Here is a 22,506-nt window from a genome sequence, read left to right as displayed (position 1 = left end):
GTTCTGCCTCCCAGATTTCCTCCTTGCATGAGGGTTCTGCCCCCCAGATTTCCTCCTTGCATGAGGGTTCTGCCCCCCAGATTTCCTCCTTGCATGAGGGTTCTGCCCCCAGATTTCCTCCTTGCATGAGGGTTCTGCCCCCCAGATTTCCTCCTTGCATGAGGGTTCTGCCCCCCAGATTTCCTCCTTGCATGAGGGTTCTGCCCCCCAGATTTCCTCCTTGCATGAGGGTTCTGCCCCCCAGATTTCCTCCTTGCATGAGGGTTCTGCCCCCCAGATTTCCTCCTTGCATGAGGGTTCTGCCCCCCAGATTTCCTCCTTGCATGAGGGTTTTGCCCCCCCAGATTTCCTCCTTGCATGAGGGTTTTGCCCCCCCAAATTTCCTCCTTCCATGAGGCTTCTGCCCCCCCAAATTTCCTCCGTGCACAAGGGTTCTGCCCCCCTCCCAGATTTCCTCCTTGCACGAGGCTTCTGCCCCCCCAAATTTCCTCCGTGCACAAGAGTTCTGCCCCCTTCCCAGATTTCCTCCATGCACAAGGGTTCTGCCCCCTCCCAGATTTCCTCCTTGCACGAGGCTTCTGCCCTCCCAAATTTTCTTGCACGAGGGTTCTGCCCCCCTCCCAGATATCCTCCTTGCACGAGGGTTCTGCCCCCCTCCCAGATATCCTCCTTGCACGAGGGTTCTGCCCCCCTCCCAGATATCCTCCTTGCACGAGGGTGCTGCTCCCCTCCCAGATATCTTCCTTGTATGAGGGCTCTGCCCCCCCCCCCCCAGATTTCCTCCTTGCATGAGGGGCCCTCCCTTGGATGAGGGTCTCCCCTTTTGACTCACACTCCCCCCCCCCCCCCCCCCAATTTTACATAAGGGCCTTCCCCTTGCCCCCCACTCCCCTAGAAGCTCAGTCTTGCATTAAGGTACCCTTACATAAGAGGACTTGATAAAAAATCAATGCTGTAAAGTGTATGTAGACCGTACGTTTTTAATGCAGAATAAAAAAAAAAGTTGCTATTTATTTTTATTTTTTTGCGTTCCTTCGGTTTGTCATTGAGCTTTGCAGCAGACAACTGAAGTGGCTCCCACAGCAGGCTGGCAATGCTGCTGCTAATTAAAAAGGCAATGGCTTAGCGTTGTCGGCCTGTCAAGGGAAGTGCTGTCACTGACAGCATCCCATGGCGTTCACTAGATGCATTAGAAAGTTGTATAGAGTGCAGCATAAAGCCACGAGGGGAATAACGCATAGACTGTGAATGTGGCAGCCTGCATAATCTATTCCAGCCACTAGGTGGCAGTCTGTGTCTGTCTGTCTCATTCTGTGTATCTTCCTGCAGGTGCCGCCAGCATCGGGAAGGGTCTGGGGGGAATGCTATTCTCAAGATTTGCACGTTCTAGTGCAGCCAACTACGAAGTAAAGGAAACCGCCGAGGGGGAGGACAAAAAATCAATACAAAGCCAGAGCGCGAGCACAACGTCGCTTCCGCACAGCGTCTCCGGATCTCTGGACCCCGCAGGTTGGTCTTCAGGTCTGAACCTCATCTATTTAGTCCTGTAGAAGCTGCAGGGAGAGCAAACCTTCTCTTCTCTCTATAACTGCTGCCAGAGGGGTGAGGAGACAGTTCTGTGTACTGAGCTGAGGACCCTCTCCGGACATAGAAGCTAATGCAGCGTCATCTGTGCTCCATTAACTTCAATGGAAGGCAGGTCCAAAAGACTCCCGATTTTCTCATAATATATGAAATAAAATTGGAAATGGAACCTGTCAAAATATAAAAAATTACATTTCCTTTCATACATCAGGAGACACAGAGCCATAGTACTTACTATGTGGGTTATAGGGCCACTGATAGGTGATGGACACTGCCACGTCCTAAGACAAGAAGTGTACTCCCCTATATAACCCCTCCCATCACTGGGAGTCCTCGCTATATAACCCCTCCCACCACTGGGAGTCCTCCCTATATAACCCCTCCCACCACTGGGAGTCCTCCCTATATAACCCCTCCCGTCACTGGGAGTCCTCCCTATATAACCCCTCCCATCACTGGGAGTCCTCCCTATATAACCCCTCCCACCACTGGGAGTCCTCCCTATATAACCCCTCCCGTCACTGGGAGTCCTCCCTATATAACCCCTCCCGTCACTGGGAGTCCTCCCTATATAACCCCTCCCGTCACTGGGAGTCCTCCCTATATAACCCCTCCCGTCACTGGGAGTCCTCCCTATATAACCCCTCCCGTCACTGGGAGTCCTCCCTATATAACCCCTCCCACCACTGGGAGTCCTCCCTATATAACCCCTCCCGTCACTGGGATTCCTCCCTATATAACCCCTCCCACCACTGGGAGTCCTCCCTATATAACCCCTCCCGTCACTGGGAGTCCTCCCTATATAACCCCTCCCGTCACTGGGAGTCCTCCCTATATAACCCCTCCCGTCACTGGGAGTCCTCCCTATATAACCCCTCCCGTCACTGGGAGTCCTCCCTATATAACCCCTCCCGTCACTGGGAGTCCTCCCTATATAACCCCTCCCGTCACTGGGAGTCCTCAGTTTTTTCGTCAGTCTCTAAGGTGTTGGTCACGAGTGAAGATGTGCTGTTTTGTTGTCTCCCTCCCTTCAGTTGGCATTGCTATGGGACATCCCACATAGTAAGTACTATGGCTCTGTGTCCCCTGATATAAAAAAACAGGATTTTTTATAACAGCTTGCCTGTAAAATCCTTTTCTTTAGTTGTGCATTCCCCGCATGACCTGTGTCCTCGGCCGGCTCCTCAGAGTACCCCTCTCCTGCTCCATACATTGCCGCTCAGTCCAATGTCTGTTCTCCCCAGCCAGAGTCCCGCCCCCCCCCCCCCCCCCACACTGCACTGCATACTTCTCCCGGGTAAACAAACTTTAAGCACACAGATGCAGTGCGCGGCCTACAGCTTGGTCATGGTGAGTGAGAGGACCCCATCCCCCACACACCATTACTTACCCCCTTCATCTGCCCCTGGGGACAGGGGCCCCTTCTCACGTGGGGACAGGGACCCCCACCTCCCCTGGGGACAGGGACCCCTTCTCACCTGGGGGCAGTAACTTCATCTGCCCTAGAGAAAAGGACCTCATCTCTTCTGGGGACGGGGACCCCATTCTGCCTAGGGACAGTCCCCCAGTGGGGCGCCTAAAAATTAAAAAAAAAAATAATAAAAAAAACTACTGATACCAGTGGTGGAACTACAGGGCTCACAAAGGTCATACCTGTGACCACGCCCTGGAGTTCCACCGCCGGACTCGGAGGGAAGGGCCCTGGCTGGGGTTCAGAGGGGCCCTTCATGGTTTCTTGCATCGGGGCCCTGAAGGTTCTAGTTACGCCACTGATTGCTTGGCTACAAAACTGAGGACTCCCAGTAATGGGAGGGGTTATGTAGGGGAGTACACGCCTTTAGGGGCGTGCCAGTGTCCATCACCTGTCGGTCCGAAATAACCCACATAGTAATTACTATGGCTCTGTGTCCCCTGATGTACATCAAAGAAAAGGATTTTACAGGTAAGCCTTTTTAAAAATCCTGGATTTGTTCCCTGTGTGTTTGTAAAGTATTTGTAAGAAGAAAAAAAAGCATTTAAACCCCCCAAAGAATTGCACCTGACCTGCCCCGGGGCGTGTATGAAAACCTTGTTCCAGATGTGTACTGAAGTGAGATCAATAATTCTGGGCCTTTTAGGCATCACGATGGAGATTATGAATGAGGGACTGAAGTTTGGTGTTTTGCAGAAACACACAAATTTATAGTTATTAAAATTAAATGTATTTTTTACTGAAATTTCATGCTTGGTCATTCGCCTACCGGGCTCTTTTACCCCCTTCAGACCCAGGCCAATTTTCAGCTTTCAGCGCTGTCACACTTTGACAATTACACGGTCATGTGACACGGCACACACGTGATATTGTTATTGATTTTTTTCACACAAATAGAGCTTTTCTTTTGGTGGTATTTAATCACTGCTGAGTTTTCTCATTTTTGCTACATGAATTAAAAAAAAATTTACGATTTTGTGGGGTGGGGGGAATCTTCATATTTTGTTATAAAATTGTGCCAAGGGGTCATTTTTCTCCGGCACTGATGGGGGTGGTGCTGGTGGACAATGGAGGGGGAGCGGCGCTGATGTGCACTGGTGGGGCAGCGCTGGAGGGAAGCGGCACTGATGTGCACTGGTGGAATGGCACTGATGGGGCGGCGCTGATAAGAAAGCAGTGATGAGGAGGTGCTAATGGGCAGCACTAGTGGTCGCTAATGGGCAGCGCTGATGGACAGAACTAATGGGCAGCGCTGCTGGGCAACACTGATGGACAGAACTAATGGGTAGCACTAGTGGGCAGTGATGGACAGAACTAATGGGCAGCACTAGTGGGCACTGATGGGCAGCGCTAGTGGGCACTGATGGACAGAACTAATGGGCAGCACTAGTGGGCATTGATGGACAGAACTAATGGGCAGCACTAGTGGGCATTGATGGACAGAACTAATGGGATAGCACTAGTGGGCATTGATGGACAGAACTAATGGGATAGCACTAGTGGGCATTGATGGACAGAACTAATGGGCAGCACTAGTGGGCACTGATGGACAGAACTAATGGGAACTGGGTGGCACTGATGGGCAGCACTGCTGGGCACTGATGGACAGAACTAATGAGCACCACTAGTGGGCATTGATGGACATAACTAATGGGCAGCACTAGTGGTTACTGATGGGTGGCACTGATTGACAGAACTAATGGGCAGCACTAGTGGGCACTGATGGGTGGCACTGATGGACAGAACTAATGAGCAGCACTAGTGGGCACTGATGGACAGAACTAATGGGCAGCACTAGTGGGCACTGATGGACAGAACTAATGGGCAGCACTAGTGGGCACTGATGGGTGGCACTGATGGACAGAACTAATGAGCAGCACTAGTGGGCACTGATGGACAGAACTAATGGACACTGGGTGGCACTGATGGGCAGCACTACTGGGCAGCACTGATCCTCATGCTGTCAGCGCGAGGAGAAGAGTGCCCGATGCCGGCATCTGTTGACATCCGCTATCATCTGTGATTGGACACAGTTGATCACTTGGTAAAGAGCAGTTGATTGGCTCTTTACCGCCAATATGTGATCAGTGTCCTCAGGACACTGCGATTGCAGAGCGCCCATGGAGCGCGTGCGATCACAAGACGCTGTCAGGTGACGGCATCCTAGAACCGGACGGCCGCGCTGTAGCAGTCATTTGGTTATAGTTCGATCAACAAGTGGTTAATAAAATGTTGCTATATTATCGTGTAACATAGAAAATGAGAGCTGCCGCTATTTTATTCTCCAGGGGGTCTGCTTTCAGACGTGATATCATGTTTGGGGGTTTTCTGTAATCTTCAGGTCTAAATTTATTTTTAAATGTCTGCAATAGTCTCCTGGCAATGAAAGGGTTAAAGGTTTCCTGTGCTGCCCATGGTCTCTGTAGTGGTGTATGGATGTATTGTGAATGGGCTCTGATAGACGCTCTCTGTAGCTTGCACTGATGAGCCTCGGTCTGATAAGATCCATACGTAGGAGATGAGTGCTTGGGCCGGTCCCTGTGGAGGAGGAAATGAGATCAGTGTTTGGACTCGGCCCAGTATTGTCTCTTCGTTAAGATTCTCATCATCCATTCGGAGCGTTGTGTGCGGCCGTGCACGTGAAGAGTCGTCCTCCTATGAACAGCGAGCAATCACATCTTCAGACATTCATTTTAGGCGATCTTAAAGAGCAACTCCGACAATGAATGGAATGCGTTGGATGTGTCGACGTCCTTCGCCCTCCTCCGTGACCTTCGCCCTCCTCCGCGTCCTTCGCCCTCCTCCGCGTCCTTCGCCCTCCTCCGTGACCTTCGCCCTCCTCCGTGACCTTCGCCCTCCTCCGTGTCCTTCGCCCTCCTCCGCGTCCTTCGCCCTCCTCCGCGTCCTTCGCCCTCCTCCGCGTCCTTCGCCCTCCTCCGCGACCTTCGCCCTTCTCCGCGACCTTCGCCCTCCTCCGCGACCTTCGCCCTCCTCCGCGACCTTCGCCCTCCTCCGCGACCTTCGCCCTCCTCCGCGTCCTTCGCCCTCCTCCGCGTCCTTCGCCCTCCTCCGCGACCTTCGCCCTCCTCCGCGACCTTCCCCCGTCCTTCGCCCTCCTCCGCGACCTTCGCCCTCCTCCGCGACCTTCGCCCTCCTCCGCGTCCTTCGCCCTCCTCCGCCCTCCTCCGCGACCTTCGCCCTTCTCCGCGACCTTTGCCCTCCTCCGCGTCCTTCGCCCTCCTCCGCGACCTTCGCCCTCCTCCGCGACCTTCGCCCTCCTCCGTGTCCTTCGCCCTCCTCCGCGTCCTTCGCCCTCCTCCGCGTCCTTCGCCCTCCTCCGCGTCCTTCGCCCTCCTCCGCGTCCTTCGCCCTCCTCCGCGACCTTCGCCCTCCTCCGCGTCCTTCGCCCTCCTCCGCGTCCTTCGCCCTCCTCCGCGACCTTCGCCCTCCTCCGCGACCTTCGCCCTCCTCCGCGTCCTTCGCCCTCCTCCGCGTCCTTCGCCCTCCTCCGCGTCCTTCGCCCTCCTCCGCGACCTTCGCCCTTCTCCGCGACCTTCGCCCTTCTCCGCGACCTTCGCCCTTCTCCGCGTCCTTCGCCCTCCTCCGCGACCTTCGCCCTCCTCCGCGACCTTCGCCCTCCTCCGTGTCCTTCGCCCTCCTCCGTGTCCTTCGCCCTCCTCCGTGTCCTTCGCCCTCCTCCGTGTCCTTCGCCCTCCTTCGCCCTCCTCCGTGTCCTTCGCCCTCCTCCGTTTCCTTCACCCTCCTTCGCCCTCCTCCGTGTCCTTCGCCCTCCTCCGTGTCCTTCGCCCTCCTCCGCGACCTTCGCCCTCCTCCGCGTCCTTCGCCCTCCTCCGTGTCCTTCGCCCTCCTCCGCGTCCTTCGCCCTCCTCCGTGTCCTTCGCCCTCCTCCGTGTCCTTCGCCCTCCTCCGTTTCCTTCGCCCTCCTTCGCCCTCCTCCGTGTCCTTCGCCCTCCTCCGTGTCCTTCGCCCTCCTCCGCGACCTTCGCCCTCCTCCGCGTCCTTCGCCCTCCTCCGCGTCCTTCGCCCTCCTTCACACCCTCTCCTGCCGATTCTTCTTCTGTTTCATTTTTTTTTTTATATATATATAAATATCTCTTGTGGCATGCCCGCGGTCTCTAACCATCCCTTGTGGTTTTTATATATATTTTTTTGTTTTTTTTTATTATTATTTTCAGTGTTTAAAAAAAAAAAAATCCAAATATTATCTTAAAACATAAATAATGCAAAAAAAAACAAAAGGGGAAATCTACGACCAATGTAACTATAGAACTGTCGGGAAGGTGCAGAAGCTATAGGGTTAATCAATATTAACCAGTCATACTCTCATTTACCATCATTTCATAATTTCTCCTGCAGATTCTGATTTGTCCGCAGCTTTAGCATCTGATTCTGTGTCACTCCAGGCCTTGACCAATGAGTTTATTTTATTTTTTTGAAGAAATGTCTTTAATTTTATTGGATAGGTTTTATTTTTGTTGTTTTTTTTACATTTTTTGCAAAAAACCCCCAGAGGTGATGAAATACCACCAAAAGAAAGCTCTATTGTGTGAAAAACTTTGCGTAGATCGTTACATGACCGCGCAATTACCGGTTATAGTAGCGCAGTGCTGAATAGTGAAAAAAAAAATCGTGAAAAAAAAAGGCCTGGTCATGAAGGGGGTAAAACCTTCTGGAGGTTAGGTGGTTGCATTGTGTGAAATTGACCTTCCATCTGATGGTGCCCACAACGTTCCGGGCAGAACCGATGATGCCAGTGGTCTGTAAGGCTGGCATTCTATCACTGTAATGGTCGCGCCCTTATTGGCCGCCAACGTAAGTGCCCCAGTGGGAGGAATAGCGTCCCATTGTCGGGTTCCAGTGGGAGGCATAGCGCCCCATTGCTGGGTTTCAGTGGGAGGCATAGCGCCCCATTGTCGGGTTCCAGTGGGAGGAATAGCGTCCCATTGTCGGGTTTCAGTGGGAGGAATAGCGCCCCATTGTCGGGTTTCAGTGGGAGGAATAGCGTCCCATTGTCGGGTTTCAGTGGGAGGAATAGCGTCCCATTGTCGGGTTTCAGTGGGAGGAATAGCGTCCCATTGTCGGGTTTCAGTGGGAGGAATAGCGTCCCATTGTCGGGTTCCAGTGGGAGGAATAGCGCCCCATTGTTGGGTTTCAGTGGGAGGCATAGCGCCCCATTGTCGGGTTCCAGTGGGAGGAATAGCGTCCCATTGTCGGGTTTCAGTGGGAGGAATAGCGTCCCATTGTCGGGTTTCAGTGGGAGGAATAGCGTCCCATTGTCGGGTTTCAGTGGGAGGAATAGCGTCCCATTGTCGGGTTCCAGTGGGAGGCATAGCGCCCCTTTGTCAGGTTTCAGTGGGAGGCATAGCGCCCCTTTGTCGGGTTTCAGTGGGAGGAATAGCGTCCCATTGTCGGGTTCCAGTGGGAGGAATAGCGTCCCATTGTCAGGCTCCAGTGGGAGGCATAGCGCCCCATTGTCGGGTTTCAGTGGGAGGCATAGCGCCCCTTTGTCGGGTTCCAGTGGGAGGAATAGCGTCCCATTGTCGGGTTCCAGTGGGAGGCATAGCGCCCCTTTGTCGGGTTTCAGTGGGAGGCATAGCGCTCCTTTGTCGGGTTCCAGTGGGAGGCATAGCGCTCCTTTGTCGGGTTCCAGTGGGAGGAATAGCGTCCCATTGTCGGGTTCCAGTGGGAGGAATAGCGTCCCATTGTCGGGTTCCAGTGGGAGGAATAGCGTCCCATTGTCGGGTTCCAGTGGGAGGCATAGCGTCCCATTGTCGGGTTCCAGTGGGAGGAATAGCGTCCCATTGTCGGGTTCCAGTGGGAGGAATAGCGTCCCATTGTCGGGTTCCAGTGGGAGGCATAGCGTCCCATTGTCGGGTTCCAGTGGGAGGCATAGCGCCCCATTGTCGGGTTTCAGTGGGAGGCATAGCGTCCCTTTGTCGGGTTCCAGTGGGAGGAATAGCGTCCCATTGTCGGGTTTCAGTGGGAGGAATAGCGTCCCATTGTCGGGTTCCAGTGGGAGGAATAGCGTCCCATTGTCGGGTTTCAGTGGGAGGAATAGCGTCCCATTGTCGGGTTCCAGTGGGAGGAATAGCGTCCCATTGTCGGGTTCCAGTGGGAGGCATAGCGCCCCTTTGTCGGGTTTCAGTGGGAGGCATAGCGCTCCTTTGTCGGGTTCCAGTGGGAGGAATAGCGTCCCATTGTCGGGTTCCAGTGGGAGGAATAGCGTCCCATTGTCGGGTTCCAGTGGGAGGAATAGCGTCCCATTGTCGGGTTCCAGTGGGAGGCATAGCGCCCCTTTGTCGGGTTTCAGTGGGAGGCATAGCGCCCCTTTGTCGGGTTTCAGTGGGAGGCATAGCGCCCCTTTGTCGGGTTTCAGTGGGAGGAATAGCGCCCCATTGTCGGGTTTCAGTGGGAGGAATAGCGCCCCATTGTCGGGTTTCAGTGGGAGGAATAGCGCCCCATTGTCGGGTTTCAGTGGGAGGAATAGCGTCCCATTGTCGGGTTTCAGTGGGAGGAATAGCGCCCCATTGTCGGGTTTCAGTGGGAGGAATAGCGCCCCATTGTCGGGTTTCAGTGGGAGGAATAGCGTCCCATTGTCGGGTTCCAGTGGGAGGAATAGCGTCCCATTGTCGGGTTTCAGTGGGAGGAATAGCGCCCCATTGTCGGGTTTCAGTGGGAGGAATAGCGTCCCATTGTCGGGTTCCAGTGGGAGGAATAGCACCCCATTGTCGGGTTTCAGTGGGAGGAATAGCGTCCCATTGTCGGGTTCCAGTGGGAGGAATAGCGTCCCATTGTCGGGTTCCAGTGGGAGGCATAGCGCCCCTTTGTCGGGTTTCAGTGGGAGGCATAGCGCTCCTTTGTCGGGTTCCAGTGGGAGGAATAGCGTCCCATTGTCGGGTTCCAGTGGGAGGAATAGCGTCCCATTGTCGGGTTCCAGTGGGAGGAATAGCGTCCCATTGTCGGGTTCCAGTGGGAGGCATAGCGCCCCTTTGTCGGGTTTCAGTGGGAGGCATAGCGCCCCTTTGTCGGGTTTCAGTGGGAGGCATAGCGCCCCTTTGTCGGGTTTCAGTGGGAGGAATAGCGCCCCATTGTCGGGTTTCAGTGGGAGGAATAGCGCCCCATTGTCGGGTTTCAGTGGGAGGAATAGCGCCCCATTGTCGGGTTTCAGTGGGAGGAATAGCGTCCCATTGTCGGGTTTCAGTGGGAGGAATAGCGCCCCATTGTCGGGTTTCAGTGGGAGGAATAGCGCCCCATTGTCGGGTTTCAGTGGGAGGAATAGCGTCCCATTGTCGGGTTCCAGTGGGAGGAATAGCGTCCCATTGTCGGGTTCCAGTGGGAGGAATAGCGTCCCATTGTCGGGTTTCAGTGGGAGGAATAGCGCCCCATTGTCGGGTTTCAGTGGGAGGAATAGCGTCCCATTGTCGGGTTCCAGTGGGAGGAATAGCACCCCATTGTCGGGTTTCAGTGGGAGGAATAGCGCCCCATTGTCGGGTTCCAGTGGGAGGAATAGCGCCCCATTGTCGGGTTTCAGTGGGAGGAATAGCGCCCCATTGTCGGGCTTCAGTGGGAGGAATAGCGCCCCATTGTCGGGTTCCAGTGGGAGGAATAGCGCCCCATTGTCGGGTTTCAGTGGGAGGAATAGCGCCCCATTGTCGGGTTTCAGTGGGAGGAATAGCGCCCCATTGTCGGGTTTCAGTGGGAGGAATAGCGCCCCATTGTCGGGTTTCAGTGGGAGGAATAGCGCCCCATTGTCGGGTTCCAGTGGGAGGAATAGCGCTCCATTGTCGGATTCCAGTGGGAGGAATAGCGTCCCATTGTCGGGTTCCAGTGGGAGGAATAGCGTCCCATTGTCGGATTCCAGTGGGAGGAATAGCGTCCCATTGTCGGATTCCAGTGGGAGGAATAGCACCCCATTGTCGGGTTTCAGTGGGAGGAATAGCGCCCCATTGTCGGGTTCCAGTGGGAGGAATAGCGCCCCATTGTCGGGTTTCAGTGGGAGGAATAGCGCCCCATTGTCGGGTTTCAGTGGGAGGAATAGCGCCCCATTGTCGGGTTTCAGTGGGAGGAATAGCGCCCCATTGTCGGGTTTCAGTGGGAGGAATAGCGCCCCATTGTCGGGTTCCAGTGGGAGGAATAGCGCTCCATTGTCGGATTCCAGTGGGAGGAATAGCGTCCCATTGTCGGGTTCCAGTGGGAGGAATAGCGTCCCATTGTCGGATTCCAGTGGGAGGAATAGCGTCCCATTGTCGGATTCCAGTGGGAGGAATAGCACCCCATTGTCGGGTTCCAGTGGGAGGAATAGCGTCCCATTGTCGGGTTTCAGTGGGAGGAATAGCGTCCCATTGTCTGGTTCCAGTGGGAGGAATAGCGTCCCATTGTCGGGTTCCAGTGGGAGGAATAGCGTCCCATTGTCGGGTTCCAGTGGGAGGAATAGCGTCCCATTGTCGGGTTTCAGTGGGAGGAATAGCGCCCCATTGTCGGATTCCAGTGGGAGGAATAGCGTCCCATTGTCGGGTTCCAGTGGGAGGAATAGCGTCCCATTGTCGGATTCCAGTGGGAGGAATAGCGTCCCATTGTCAGGTTCCAGTGGGAGGAATAGCGTCCCATTGTCGGATTCCAGTGGGAGGAATAGCGTCCCATTGTCGGGTTTCAGTGGGAGGAATAGCGCCCCATTGTCGGGTTTCAGTGGGAGGAATAGCGCCCCATTGTCGGGTTCCAGTGGGAGGAATAGCGCCCCATTGTCGGGTTTCAGTGGGAGGAATAGCGCCCCATTGTCGGGCTTCAGTGGGAGGAATAGCGCCCCATTGTCGGGTTCCAGTGGGAGGAATAGCGCCCCATTGTCGGGTTTCAGTGGGAGGAATAGCGCCCCATTGTCGGGTTTCAGTGGGAGGAATAGCGCCCCATTGTCGGGTTTCAGTGGGAGGAATAGCGCCCCATTGTCGGGTTTCAGTGGGAGGAATAGCGCCCCATTGTCGGGTTCCAGTGGGAGGAATAGCGTCCCATTGTCGGGTTCCAGTGGGAGGAATAGCGTCCCATTGTCGGATTCCAGTGGGAGGAATAGCGTCCCATTGTCAGGTTCCAGTGGGAGGAATAGCGTCCCATTGTCGGATTCCAGTGGGAGGAATAGCGTCCCATTGTCGGGTTTCAGTGGGAGGAATAGCGTCCCATCGGTGGGAGTTGGCCGTCAGCGGGGGGCGTGGCGCCCCACCGTTGGGCGTCAGTGGGAGGCATAGTCCTCCAAGGGCCAAAGGTCCGGAGTTGGGAGACCACTGCTCTATACATACATTGCAGTGAGTGTTGTCACCCAGGACAGGAAGTGAGGTATTTGTGGGAATCACCAGGTGAGAATAAAGAAAACGAATGCAGCCACCACATATCTGGGGCAATATATTTGTATATGTAATCCCCTCCCCCGCCTCTCTTTAGCGGTATGAAGACAGATCTTATAATGATGATGTTTGTTTTCTTTCAGCGGTGGAGTTGGAGCATCGGATCGATTTTGAGCTGCGTGAGGGATTGGTGGAGAGCAGATACTGGTCGGCCATGACGTCGCACACCGCCTACTGGTCATCCATGGACATTGCACTTTTCCTTCTGACGTTCTTGTACAAGGAGGCCCAGATGGAGGAGGAGGACAAGCTGGGGGTAGATGAGGTGTAGAGACGTCACTTCCCGGCTGGAGACTGTTGAGGGAGGGGGAACATGGCCGCGATTTTTCGCATGTTTTGAATGTTCCGTTTTCGCAGGGCGCCATCGATGACCACAACACGCCGTTCTCATATTTCCTTCACTCCGCCTTCTCCTCCCCCCGACCTATCCCAGCAATAGTCTGAAGGGAAACTCCCCCTCCCTGGCAATGGACGGCTCTGTACACTGCGGCGTACGCAGGCGCGGCCGGCGCCGGTCACCCGCCGTGTTTTGTTGGTTTGCGAAGTTTGAGACTTCCTCTGCGAGGAGCAAAAATGTAAAATATTTCCACAAATTTTAACAATTTGACATTTGAGGTTTTTTATTTTATTTATTTTTTACTTTTTAATGTCTGTATGGAGCGGGGAAGATGGCGGTGCGTGCAAAGCAACCTACGAATCTTCACTTCCTGTGGGGGGGGGGGGGGGTTCTTCGGGTAGAGATAAAATACATCTAAGAACCTGTACAGGTACGGCGGGGTTCTGATGTTCCCATTTTAATTAGCAGCTCCGCTCTGCAGCGAATCGGAGAGGAGGAGGCATGCAAAGCACACATCAGATCACGCTGAGCCCCCAGCCAATTGGCTTCTATAAAACATGGGAAGAAAAGGAAAATAAAGAGCAAAAAGAAAATGTAGCAAATTTTAATTGCAGTTCTCTCCTTTTTTTTTTTTTTTTCAATCTGGAGCTGTCCTGTAATATTACATTTCCACCACTAGATGTCATTAGTCTTCTGGTTTACTGACTGCCGTCATCATTCCGCCCACTTCCTCTAAGCCCAGGCTGTCCTGGAACCGCCCCCCAGCCTGTGATTGGACAGGGAAGGGAGAGGAGGCAACAAAGCGATGAGCTCAGTTCTCTTGTCTCTCCGCTCTCTCCTCCTATCAGCATGCTCCTTGTCAGCACATTGATATACAGGATCTATGGCACCAACAGGTGCAGACAAAATTGAAAGCGGTTACTATACAATTGAAGATGAGGGATAAGGGAACCCTACATGAACTGCTAGCTCTCCTCCCTTCCCCCAGTCTGAGCTCCGCTGTACAGGGACTGCATGGGGCTGATACCGGGTTACAACACCCCCCCAGTACACACGCAGGATGAGGATGAGCCCCCCGTCACACGCGGAGGTTTACTGCACACCCCATATGGAGGGATTGGTAGAGAAGCTTGATGACCCCCGCCCCCCCGGCACATAGAACTCAATACAGACAAAGGGTGACCTCTGCCCCGCCCCCCGGCACATAGAACCCAATACAGACAGAGGGTGGCCCCGCCCCCCGGCACATAGAACCCAATACAGACAGAGGGTGGCCCCGCCCCCCGGCACATAGAACCCAATACAGACAGAGGGGTGGCCCCGCCCCCCGACACATAGAACCCAATACAGACAGAGGGTGGCCCCGCCCACAGCACATAGAACCCAATACAGACAGAGGGTGGCCCCGCCCACGGCACATAGAACCCAATACAGACAGAGGGTGCCCCCCCCCCAGCACATAGAACCCAATACAGACAGAGGGTGGCACCGCCCCCAGCACATAGAACCCAATACAGACAGAGGGTGGCCCCGCCCACGGCACATAGAACCCAATACAGACAGAGGGTGCCCCCCCCCCCCCCAGCACATAGAACCCAATACAGACAGAGGGTGGCCCCGCCCCCCGGCACATAGAAACCAATACAGACAGAGGGTGGCCCCGCCCCCCCAGCACATAGAAACCAATACAGACAGAGGGTGGCCCCTCCCCCCGGCACAGAACTCAATACAGACAGAGGGTGGCCCCTCCCCCCGGCATAGAACCCAATACAGACAGAGGGTGACCCCCCCCCCCCCCCCCATATCTTTGTTTCTGGTAATAACCGGTTTTGCAGGAAGGAAAGTGAATCTTTTGATTTGTATTTTTATTTTATTTTTTTCAATTTAAATGCAAATTTTTTTACATTTTTTTTTCCTGAATTTAAAGAAATCAACAAAACGCGTCTCCTGACCAGCGCGGATCGTTCTGCCTTCCCTGCGGTGTTCCATGTAGTCTTGTCTGTGCAGGCTCTTGAAGTGTCCGCTGTGGCTAATGCAGAATGTTCTAGTTCTGCCATGGGGGGTGGGGCGGTCTGCGCCGATCTTCTGTATCGGTCGGGGCAATCTAGATCCGTGGTTAGGAGGCGGAGCACTGCCAAGAACACAGTTGGTGGGAGGAGATTTTGCAATGTTCTTTACTATTTGGAAAAATGTTGAGTTGGGTGCGGAGGACAGGCTGGTGGGGGGGGGGGGGGGGGTTTGGTCTTCATAGCGGTGGATAGTGATTGGCTCAGTCAGCTGATTTTGTCTGCTCCCACCCTGCCATTGACAGCAATGGATACTTAGAGAGCCTGTACTGCAGGGAGCGAGTTCCGGCTTCAAGAAAATCCTCAGAGCTTATATTATGCAAATTCTGACTTTTGCAGTGTCAGGCCTAGCTCCGCCCACTCCTACCCTTCCATTGCTGCCTGTAGGGAGGGGAAGCGCTCCTTCACACTCGCCTTGATCTCTGATGAGGAATCTGCATTCGGTTTTGGGGTGTTTGCAGAGGAGCCCCCATTTACTTGGAAGAGGGAATGGATGGAAAAATGCGGCTCAGCCCCGAGGTTTATTGTCGGCATTGGAAGCGTTCAAATCCGTGCGACTCCGACTTTGCGGAGCCACACCCACTATGAAAAAAAGGTTCCTGCACTATTTTTTTTGCACTTTCAGGTGTGACTGGCATAGACATCTGTGCAGGCTCAGTGGTGGGTTGGAGCGGGCGGTGGGTCGGAGAGGGCGGCGGGCCGGTGGTGGGTCGGAGCGGGCGGCAGCCCGGGGGGGGGGGGGGGGTCGGTGGTGGGTCGGAGCGGGCGGCGGGCCGGTGGTGGGTTGGAGCAGGCGGCGGGCCGGTGGTGGGTCGGAGAGGGCGGCGGGTCGGTGGTGGGTCGGAGAGGGCGGCAGCCCGGGGGGGGGGGGGGCGGTGGTGGGTCGGAGCGGGCGGCGGGCCGGTGGTGGGTTGGAGCAGGCGGCGGGCCGGTGGTGGGTCGGAGAGGGCGGCGGGTCGGTGGTGGGTCGAAGAGGGCGGCGGCCCGGTGGTGGGTCGGAGAGGGCGGCGGCCCGGTGGTGGGTCGGAGAGGGCGGCGGCCCGGTGGTGGGTCGGAGCGGGCGGCGGCCCGGTGGTGGGTCGGAGAGGGCGGCGGGTCGGTGGTGGGTCGAAGAGGGCGTGGTGGGTCGGAGAGGGCGGCGGCCCGGTGGTGGGTCGGAGAGGGCGGCGGCCCGGTGGTGGGTCGGAGAGGGCGGCGGCCCGGTGGTGGGTCGGAGCGGGCGGCGGCCCGGTGGTGGGTCGGAGCGGGCGGCGGCCCGGTGGTGGGTCGGAGAGGGCGGCGGCCCGGTGGTGGGTCGGAGAGGGCGGCGGCCCGGTGGTGGGTCGGAGAGGGCGGCGGCCCGGTGGTGGGTCGGAGCGGGCGGCGGCCCGTGGTAGAGTGCTTAGCACTCTCGCCTAGCAGTAAAAAGGGTCGCTGGTTTGAATCCCAACCACGACACTACCTGCCTGGAGTTTGCATGTTCTCCCTGTGCCTGTGTGGGTTTCCTCCGGGTACTCCGGTTTCCTCCCACACCCCAAAGACATGCAGGTAGGTTAATTGGCTTCTGTCTAAATTGTCCCCAGTATATGGGTGAGTGTTGGGATCTTGGATTTTGGGCTCGAGGGTCGGGACCGATGTGTGCGATGTCTGGGCGGAGCGCCGTGTAAATTGACGGCACTATATATGGGTACCTTAAATAATATATAATGAGACACAATGTAGAGGGGGGACGATTGTGGACAGGCACTCAGGATGGACAGGTCTTTATTCAACCTTACTAACTATATAACGAAGTCGCACAGATGTCAAGCAAGTCGCACCTAAAAATCGGTTCCCATTGGTGCGGCTTTGAATTCTTGCAACTTCAGCGCGATTTCAAAGCCTCAGATCAGTGCGACTCGCACCTCCCATTTCATTGCGATTTCTGTTAAACGAAGTTCCAAGCCGCCATTGAAATTGTAAAGAAGTAGTACAGGAACCTTTCTCTGCGCACATGGAATGGTTTCTGTTGCCGGCAATGGGGTGTCATGCGATTTTGTAACGGTCAGATTGCATTTAAAAAAATCGCCCCTCTGGGAAGGACTCAAGTTGAAGTTGTGCCGGATCACTCCTCAGCCTGTAACTGGCCCGGGAGGGGGAGGGAGTACCGCATTTTATTACAAGTGATTGGGCAGCTTTGTGAGGTCACAAATCTGCTGACCCACCATTGGCTCCCTTGTGTAGAAGGTCAGATCTGATAGGGTCACACACAGTGCGGTGTCCCACATTAACCAATCAGTGACCAGTACAGGTGCCCTTTGCTCTGATATATTATTATGGGTGACCCCAGTACAGGGACCTATATGGCGCTGGCCGTTCTTCAGCATGGCTGTAAAGTGCACCTGTCATGAGGAGAATGCTGGGATTGCTGGCCCCTCCCACCACGCACTTGTCATAAGGGGATTGCTAGCGTCTCACACCGCGCACCTGTCATAAGGGGACTACGGGGATCGCTGGCCCCTCCCATACGTGCCTGTCATGAGGGGAATGCGATGATCGCTGGCCCCTCCCACCGCGTACACATCATGAGGGGACTGCGGGGATCGCTGGCCCCTCCCACCCCGCACCTGTTATAAGGGAACTGCAGGGATCGCTGACCCCTCCCACCGCGTACACGTCATGAGGGGACTGCGGGCATTGCTGACCCCTCCCATCACGTACACGTCATGCGGGGATCGCTGGTCCCTCCCACCCCGCACCTGCCATGAGGGAACTGCGGGGATCGCTGACCCCTCCCACCGCGTACACGTCATGAGGAGATTGCGGGGATCGCTGGCCCCTCCCATGCATACCTGCCATGAGGGGAATGCGGGGATCACTGGCCCCTCCCACCCTGCGCCTGCCATGAGGGGACTGCGGGGATCGCTGGCCCCTCCCACCCCTCACGTCAATGACTGGAAACGAGCATTCAGTAAATGACAACAAATCCAAATTCCTCGTCTGTATCCATCTTCCCGGATTGTCTTCTACATCAATGACAGCCAGGCAACCGGCATTTTGAGGGCGGTGGCGATGGCCGTAGCGCGGGGATGAGTGGCAGTCGCTCCACTGGACTCGATGCCTTTATAATTATAGTAGGAACATACAAACCCCATGCATGGGGCGTTTTCTGGGGGGGGGGGGGGGGGTGCTCGGCCTCCACATTCCCCCTGCGATTTCCAATCAATCTGGAGCTCACCTTCACCCGCCAGGTATGGAAGTGACCAGAAGCTTCCAATCATACCAGCGTGCACTGCCAGAAAACTATCATTTCCCAACGGAAGGAAGTGCGATTTCTTCACTTCCTGTGCGATGAAACGGGAAATGAGAGAAAATCTCTCCGGGGGGGGGGGGGGGCCCCCTGGCGGTCCCTGGAGCAGTTAGGAAGATTTCTTCCACTGGTTTTTGGCTACCTCATGGAATTAAGAGGCTGCTAAAAAAATGCACAAAAATTAAATGTGCGCCGGTCAGAAGCACCTTCAGCTCCATTCACACGCGGCTCTGTGGGCGGCAAACACCCCAAAGAGGCTCCAGCACCTATTTGGGGGCGTCAAGCTTCGTAGTTATTTTTCCCGCACGCAAACGTGCGTCCGCTGCCCGTTTTTGGGGCGCCGTTAACAATTAATGCAAGTATGATGCGTTTTTTACACTCCGGATAGGAAATGTACGACCAGAGGGGGCGCTACACTCCGTATAGGAAATGTACGACCAGATGGGGGCGCTACACTCCGTATAGGAAATGTACGACCAGATGGAGACGCTACACTCCGGATAGGGAATGTACGACCAGAGGGGGCGCTACACTCCGTATAGGAAATGTGCAACCAGAGGGGGCGCTACACTCCGGATAGGAAATGTACCACCAGATGGGGGCGCTACACTCCGGATAGGGAATGTATGACCAGAGGGGGCGCTACACTCCGGATAGGGAATGTACGACCAGAGGGGGCGCTACACTCCGTATAGGAAATGTGCAACCAGAGGGGGCGCTACACTCCGGATAGGAAATGTACCACCAGATGGGGGCGCTACACTCCGGATAGGGAATGTATGACCAGAGGGGGCGCTACACTCCGGATAGGAAATGTACGACCAGATGGGGGCGCTACACTCCGGATAGGAAATGTACGACCAGATGGGGGCGCTACACTCCGGATAGGAAATGTACGACCAGATGGGGGCGCTACACTCCGGATAGGAAATGTACGACCAGATGGGGCGCTACACTCCGGATAGGAAATGTACGACCAGAGGGGGCGCTACACTCCGGATAGGGAATGTACGACCAGATGGGGCCGCTACACTCCCTACAGGGAATGTACGACCATATGGGGCGCTACACTCCCTACAGGAAATGTACGACCAGAGGGGCCGCTACACTCCCTATAGGAAAAGTACAACCAAATGGGGTGCTACACTCTGTATAGGGAATGTACAACCCGTGGGGGCGCTACACTCCCTACAGGAAATGTCCAACCAAATGGGGCGCTACACTCCTACAGGAAATGTACGACCAAAAGGGGCGCTACACTCCTTATAGGGAATATATTACCAGAGGGGGCGCTACACTCCCTACAGGAAATGTACGACCAAAAGGGGCGCTACACTCCGTATAGGGAATGTATGACCAGAGGGGGCGCTACACTCCCTACAGGAAATGTACGACCAAATTGGGCGCTAAACTCCGTATGGGGAATGTACGACCAGAGGGGCCGCTACACTCCCTATAGGAAAAGTACAACCAAATGGGGTGCTACACTCTGTATAGGGAATGTACAACCCGTGGGGGCGCTACACTCCCTACAGGAAATGTCCAACCAAATGGGGCGCTACACTCCCTACAGGAAATGTACGACCAAAAGGGGCGCTACACTCCTTATAGGGAATATATTACCAGAGGGGGCGCTACACTCCCTACAGGAAATGTCCAACCAAATGGGGTGCTACACTCTGTATAGGGAATGTACAACCCGTGGGGGCGCTACACTCCCTACAGGAAATGTCCAACCAAATGGGGCGCTACACTCCCTACAGGAAATGTACGACCAAAAGGGGCGCTACACTCCTTATAGGGAATATATTACCAGAGGGGGCGCTACACTCCCTACAGGAAATGTACGACCAAAAGGGGCGCTACACTCCGTATAGGGAATGTATGACCAGAGGGGGTGCTACACTCCCTACAGGAAATGTACGACCAAATTGGGCGCTAAACTCCGTATGGGGAATGTATGACCAGAGGGGGCGCTACACTCCCTACAGGAAATAACACGGGTGAGGAAATGTAGAGAAAATTACTTTGTATCCATCCAATGATCAGATTACCGATCGATACGTTGAATTGTTAATGAGCGTCCTTGTTTGTATGTGCGCCTAACCTCATCAATGTCTTTATAGGTGATTTTTAGACCTGGCAGGAAGGGGCGGCCGTATTGCCGATCGGTGACAGTATAAGAAAGGGGCGGAGTGAACAATGCACCTTAATCGCGATTCGTTGAGGATCCGTCACAAAGGGAAATGGGAACCTGCAGAATAACTTCAGATAATTCCAATCAATAAAATCTTCATCATTACTAATCCGTTGATGAGAATTTTTAGTTTTCTACTTGTTTCTTTTTAGGTGATTTTTTGACCTGGCAGGAAGGGGCGGCCAAGTTGCCGATGGGCGATAGGGTAAAAAAGGGGCGGCCATGTTTCCATTGGGTCGATAGGGTAAAAAGGGGCAGCCATGTTGCCAATTGGTGATATGATAATCAGGGGCAGCCATGTTGCCGATGGGCGATAGGATAAAAAGGGACAGCCATGTTAAAGGGGGGGGGGGGGGGGGCGCCATGTTGCCAATTGGTGATAGGATAAAAAGTTGCCGATCGCTGATGGGAAAGAAGTGAAGGCCATGCTGGTGGTCAGATAAAAAGGGGCGCCCATGTTGCCAATGGGTGATAGGAAAGAAGGGGTGGTCATGTTGCCGATGAGCGATAGAAAGGAGCGCCCATGTTTATGGGCGATGGGAAGGAAGGAGGCCGATGGGTGATAGTATTAGAAGAGGTGGCCATGTTCGTGATGGGGTGGCCATGTTGCTGTTGGGCGATAGTATGAGAATGAGTGGCCATGTTCCTGATCGGTGATAGTATTAGAAGAGGCGGCCGTGTTCCCGATGGGCGATAGTATGAGAAGGGGCGGCCATGTTGCCAATCGGTGATAGTATGAGAAGGGGCGGCCATGTTGCTGATGGACGATAGTATGAGAAGGGGCGGCCATGTTGCTGATGGACAATAGTATGAGAAGGGGCGGCCATGTTGCCAATCGATGATAGTATGAGAAGGGGCGGCTATGTTGCCGATTGGCGATAGTATGAGAAGGGACGGCCATGTTGTAGATGGGCGATTAGTGTGAGAAGGGGCGGCCATGTTGCAGATGGGCGATTAGTATGAGAAGGGGCGGCCATGTTGGCGATGGTAGGAGAAGGGGCGGCCATGTTGCCAATTGGTGATGGTAGGAGAAGGGGCGGCCATGTTGCCAATTGGTGATGGTATGAGAAGGGGCGGCCATGTTGCAGATGGGCAATAGTATGAGAAGGGGCGGCCATGTTGCAGATGGGCGATTAGTGTGAGAAGGGGCGGCCATGTTGCAGATGGGCGATTAGTGTGAGAAGGGGCGGCCATGTTGCAGATGGGCGATTAGTATGAGAAGGGGCGGCCATGTTGCAGATGGGCAATAGTATGAGAAGGGGCGGCCATGTTGCCCATCGGTGATAGTATGAGAAGGGACGGTGTGAGCGATGCGCCTTAATCTCCTCTCACTGAAGATCCCAAACAAAGGGAAATGGGAAGCTGCTGACTAACATGTTAATTCCAATAAATAAAATCTTCAATGTTACTAACCCATTTTCAAGAATTTGTTTTCCACGCGTTTCTTTTTAGGTGATTTTTAGATTCGGCAGGAAGGGGTGGCCATGTTGCCGATCAGTCATTATAAAAAGGGGGCGGTGTGCCTTAAATACATTCATTGAGGATCCGTCACTAAGGGAAATAAGAAGCTGCAGACTAACGTCAATTAATTCCAATAAATAAAAAAAATCTTCATCTTCAACATTATTAATCCATTTCCAATATTTTTTTGTTTTCTACGCGTTTCTTTCTAGTCCAGGAGCCACGTCCATTTTCTACATTTCCCAGAAGACATATCTTTGTACTAAATTCCTGTGGACAATGGCTCACTGTCAATGATATTTTCATTACAAAAAATAAAACCAATCCTTGTGGGTTCACAGAAATCGTCTCGGCTCAATTATTCCAAAACGAAAAAACGGGTTTCTGGACGTCGAGGTTGGTTGGACGCAACAATGTATCGTGTACAAGAGTCGGGCGAAAATAACTCTCTGCACACTGATGACATCACACGGATTCCAGTTTATTGAAACTGACAGTTGCTGCAACAGTCACTGCCCCTTGGATCTTTGAAACTAACGCGTTTCACCCAAAAGGGCTTATTGATAAAGATCTATGATTGAGGCTATGGGAACACACACAAAATTGTGCAAAGAAATGCAGTGCCCATTGGCAGTGCCAAATATTGGTAACGGAACACCCAGGCATGTGTGTGCACCAAACGGCGTGTCACTTTTTGGAAACGGGTCGTGGA

The 22,506-nt window shown here is 54.3% G+C and overlaps 1 protein-coding gene across 1 annotated transcript in view; it reads left to right on the top strand.

Moving 5' to 3' along the window:
- The window catches only part of DDHD1 (DDHD domain containing 1), a gene marked incomplete in the record, with an annotated part of 92,031 nt that extends 69,893 nt beyond the window's left edge, over positions 1 to 22,138 (top strand). The window contains 3 exon segments of the mRNA XM_077466655.1: positions 1,330 to 1,509; positions 12,549 to 12,730; positions 20,263 to 22,138. Coding sequence (XP_077322781.1) covers positions 1,330 to 1,509; positions 12,549 to 12,730; positions 20,263 to 20,319 — 419 coding nt within the window.
- Positions 22,139 to 22,506: the final 368 nt, after the last annotated feature.

The sequence above is a fragment of the Lithobates pipiens genome, unplaced genomic scaffold (assembly GCF_037356315.1).
Source record: "Lithobates pipiens isolate NorthernLeopardFrog02 unplaced genomic scaffold, aLitPip1_a1.2 Scaffold_37, whole genome shotgun sequence".
Taxonomy (NCBI): domain Eukaryota; kingdom Metazoa; phylum Chordata; class Amphibia; order Anura; family Ranidae; genus Lithobates; species Lithobates pipiens.
This window is presented reverse-complemented; position numbering and strand designations above follow the sequence as displayed.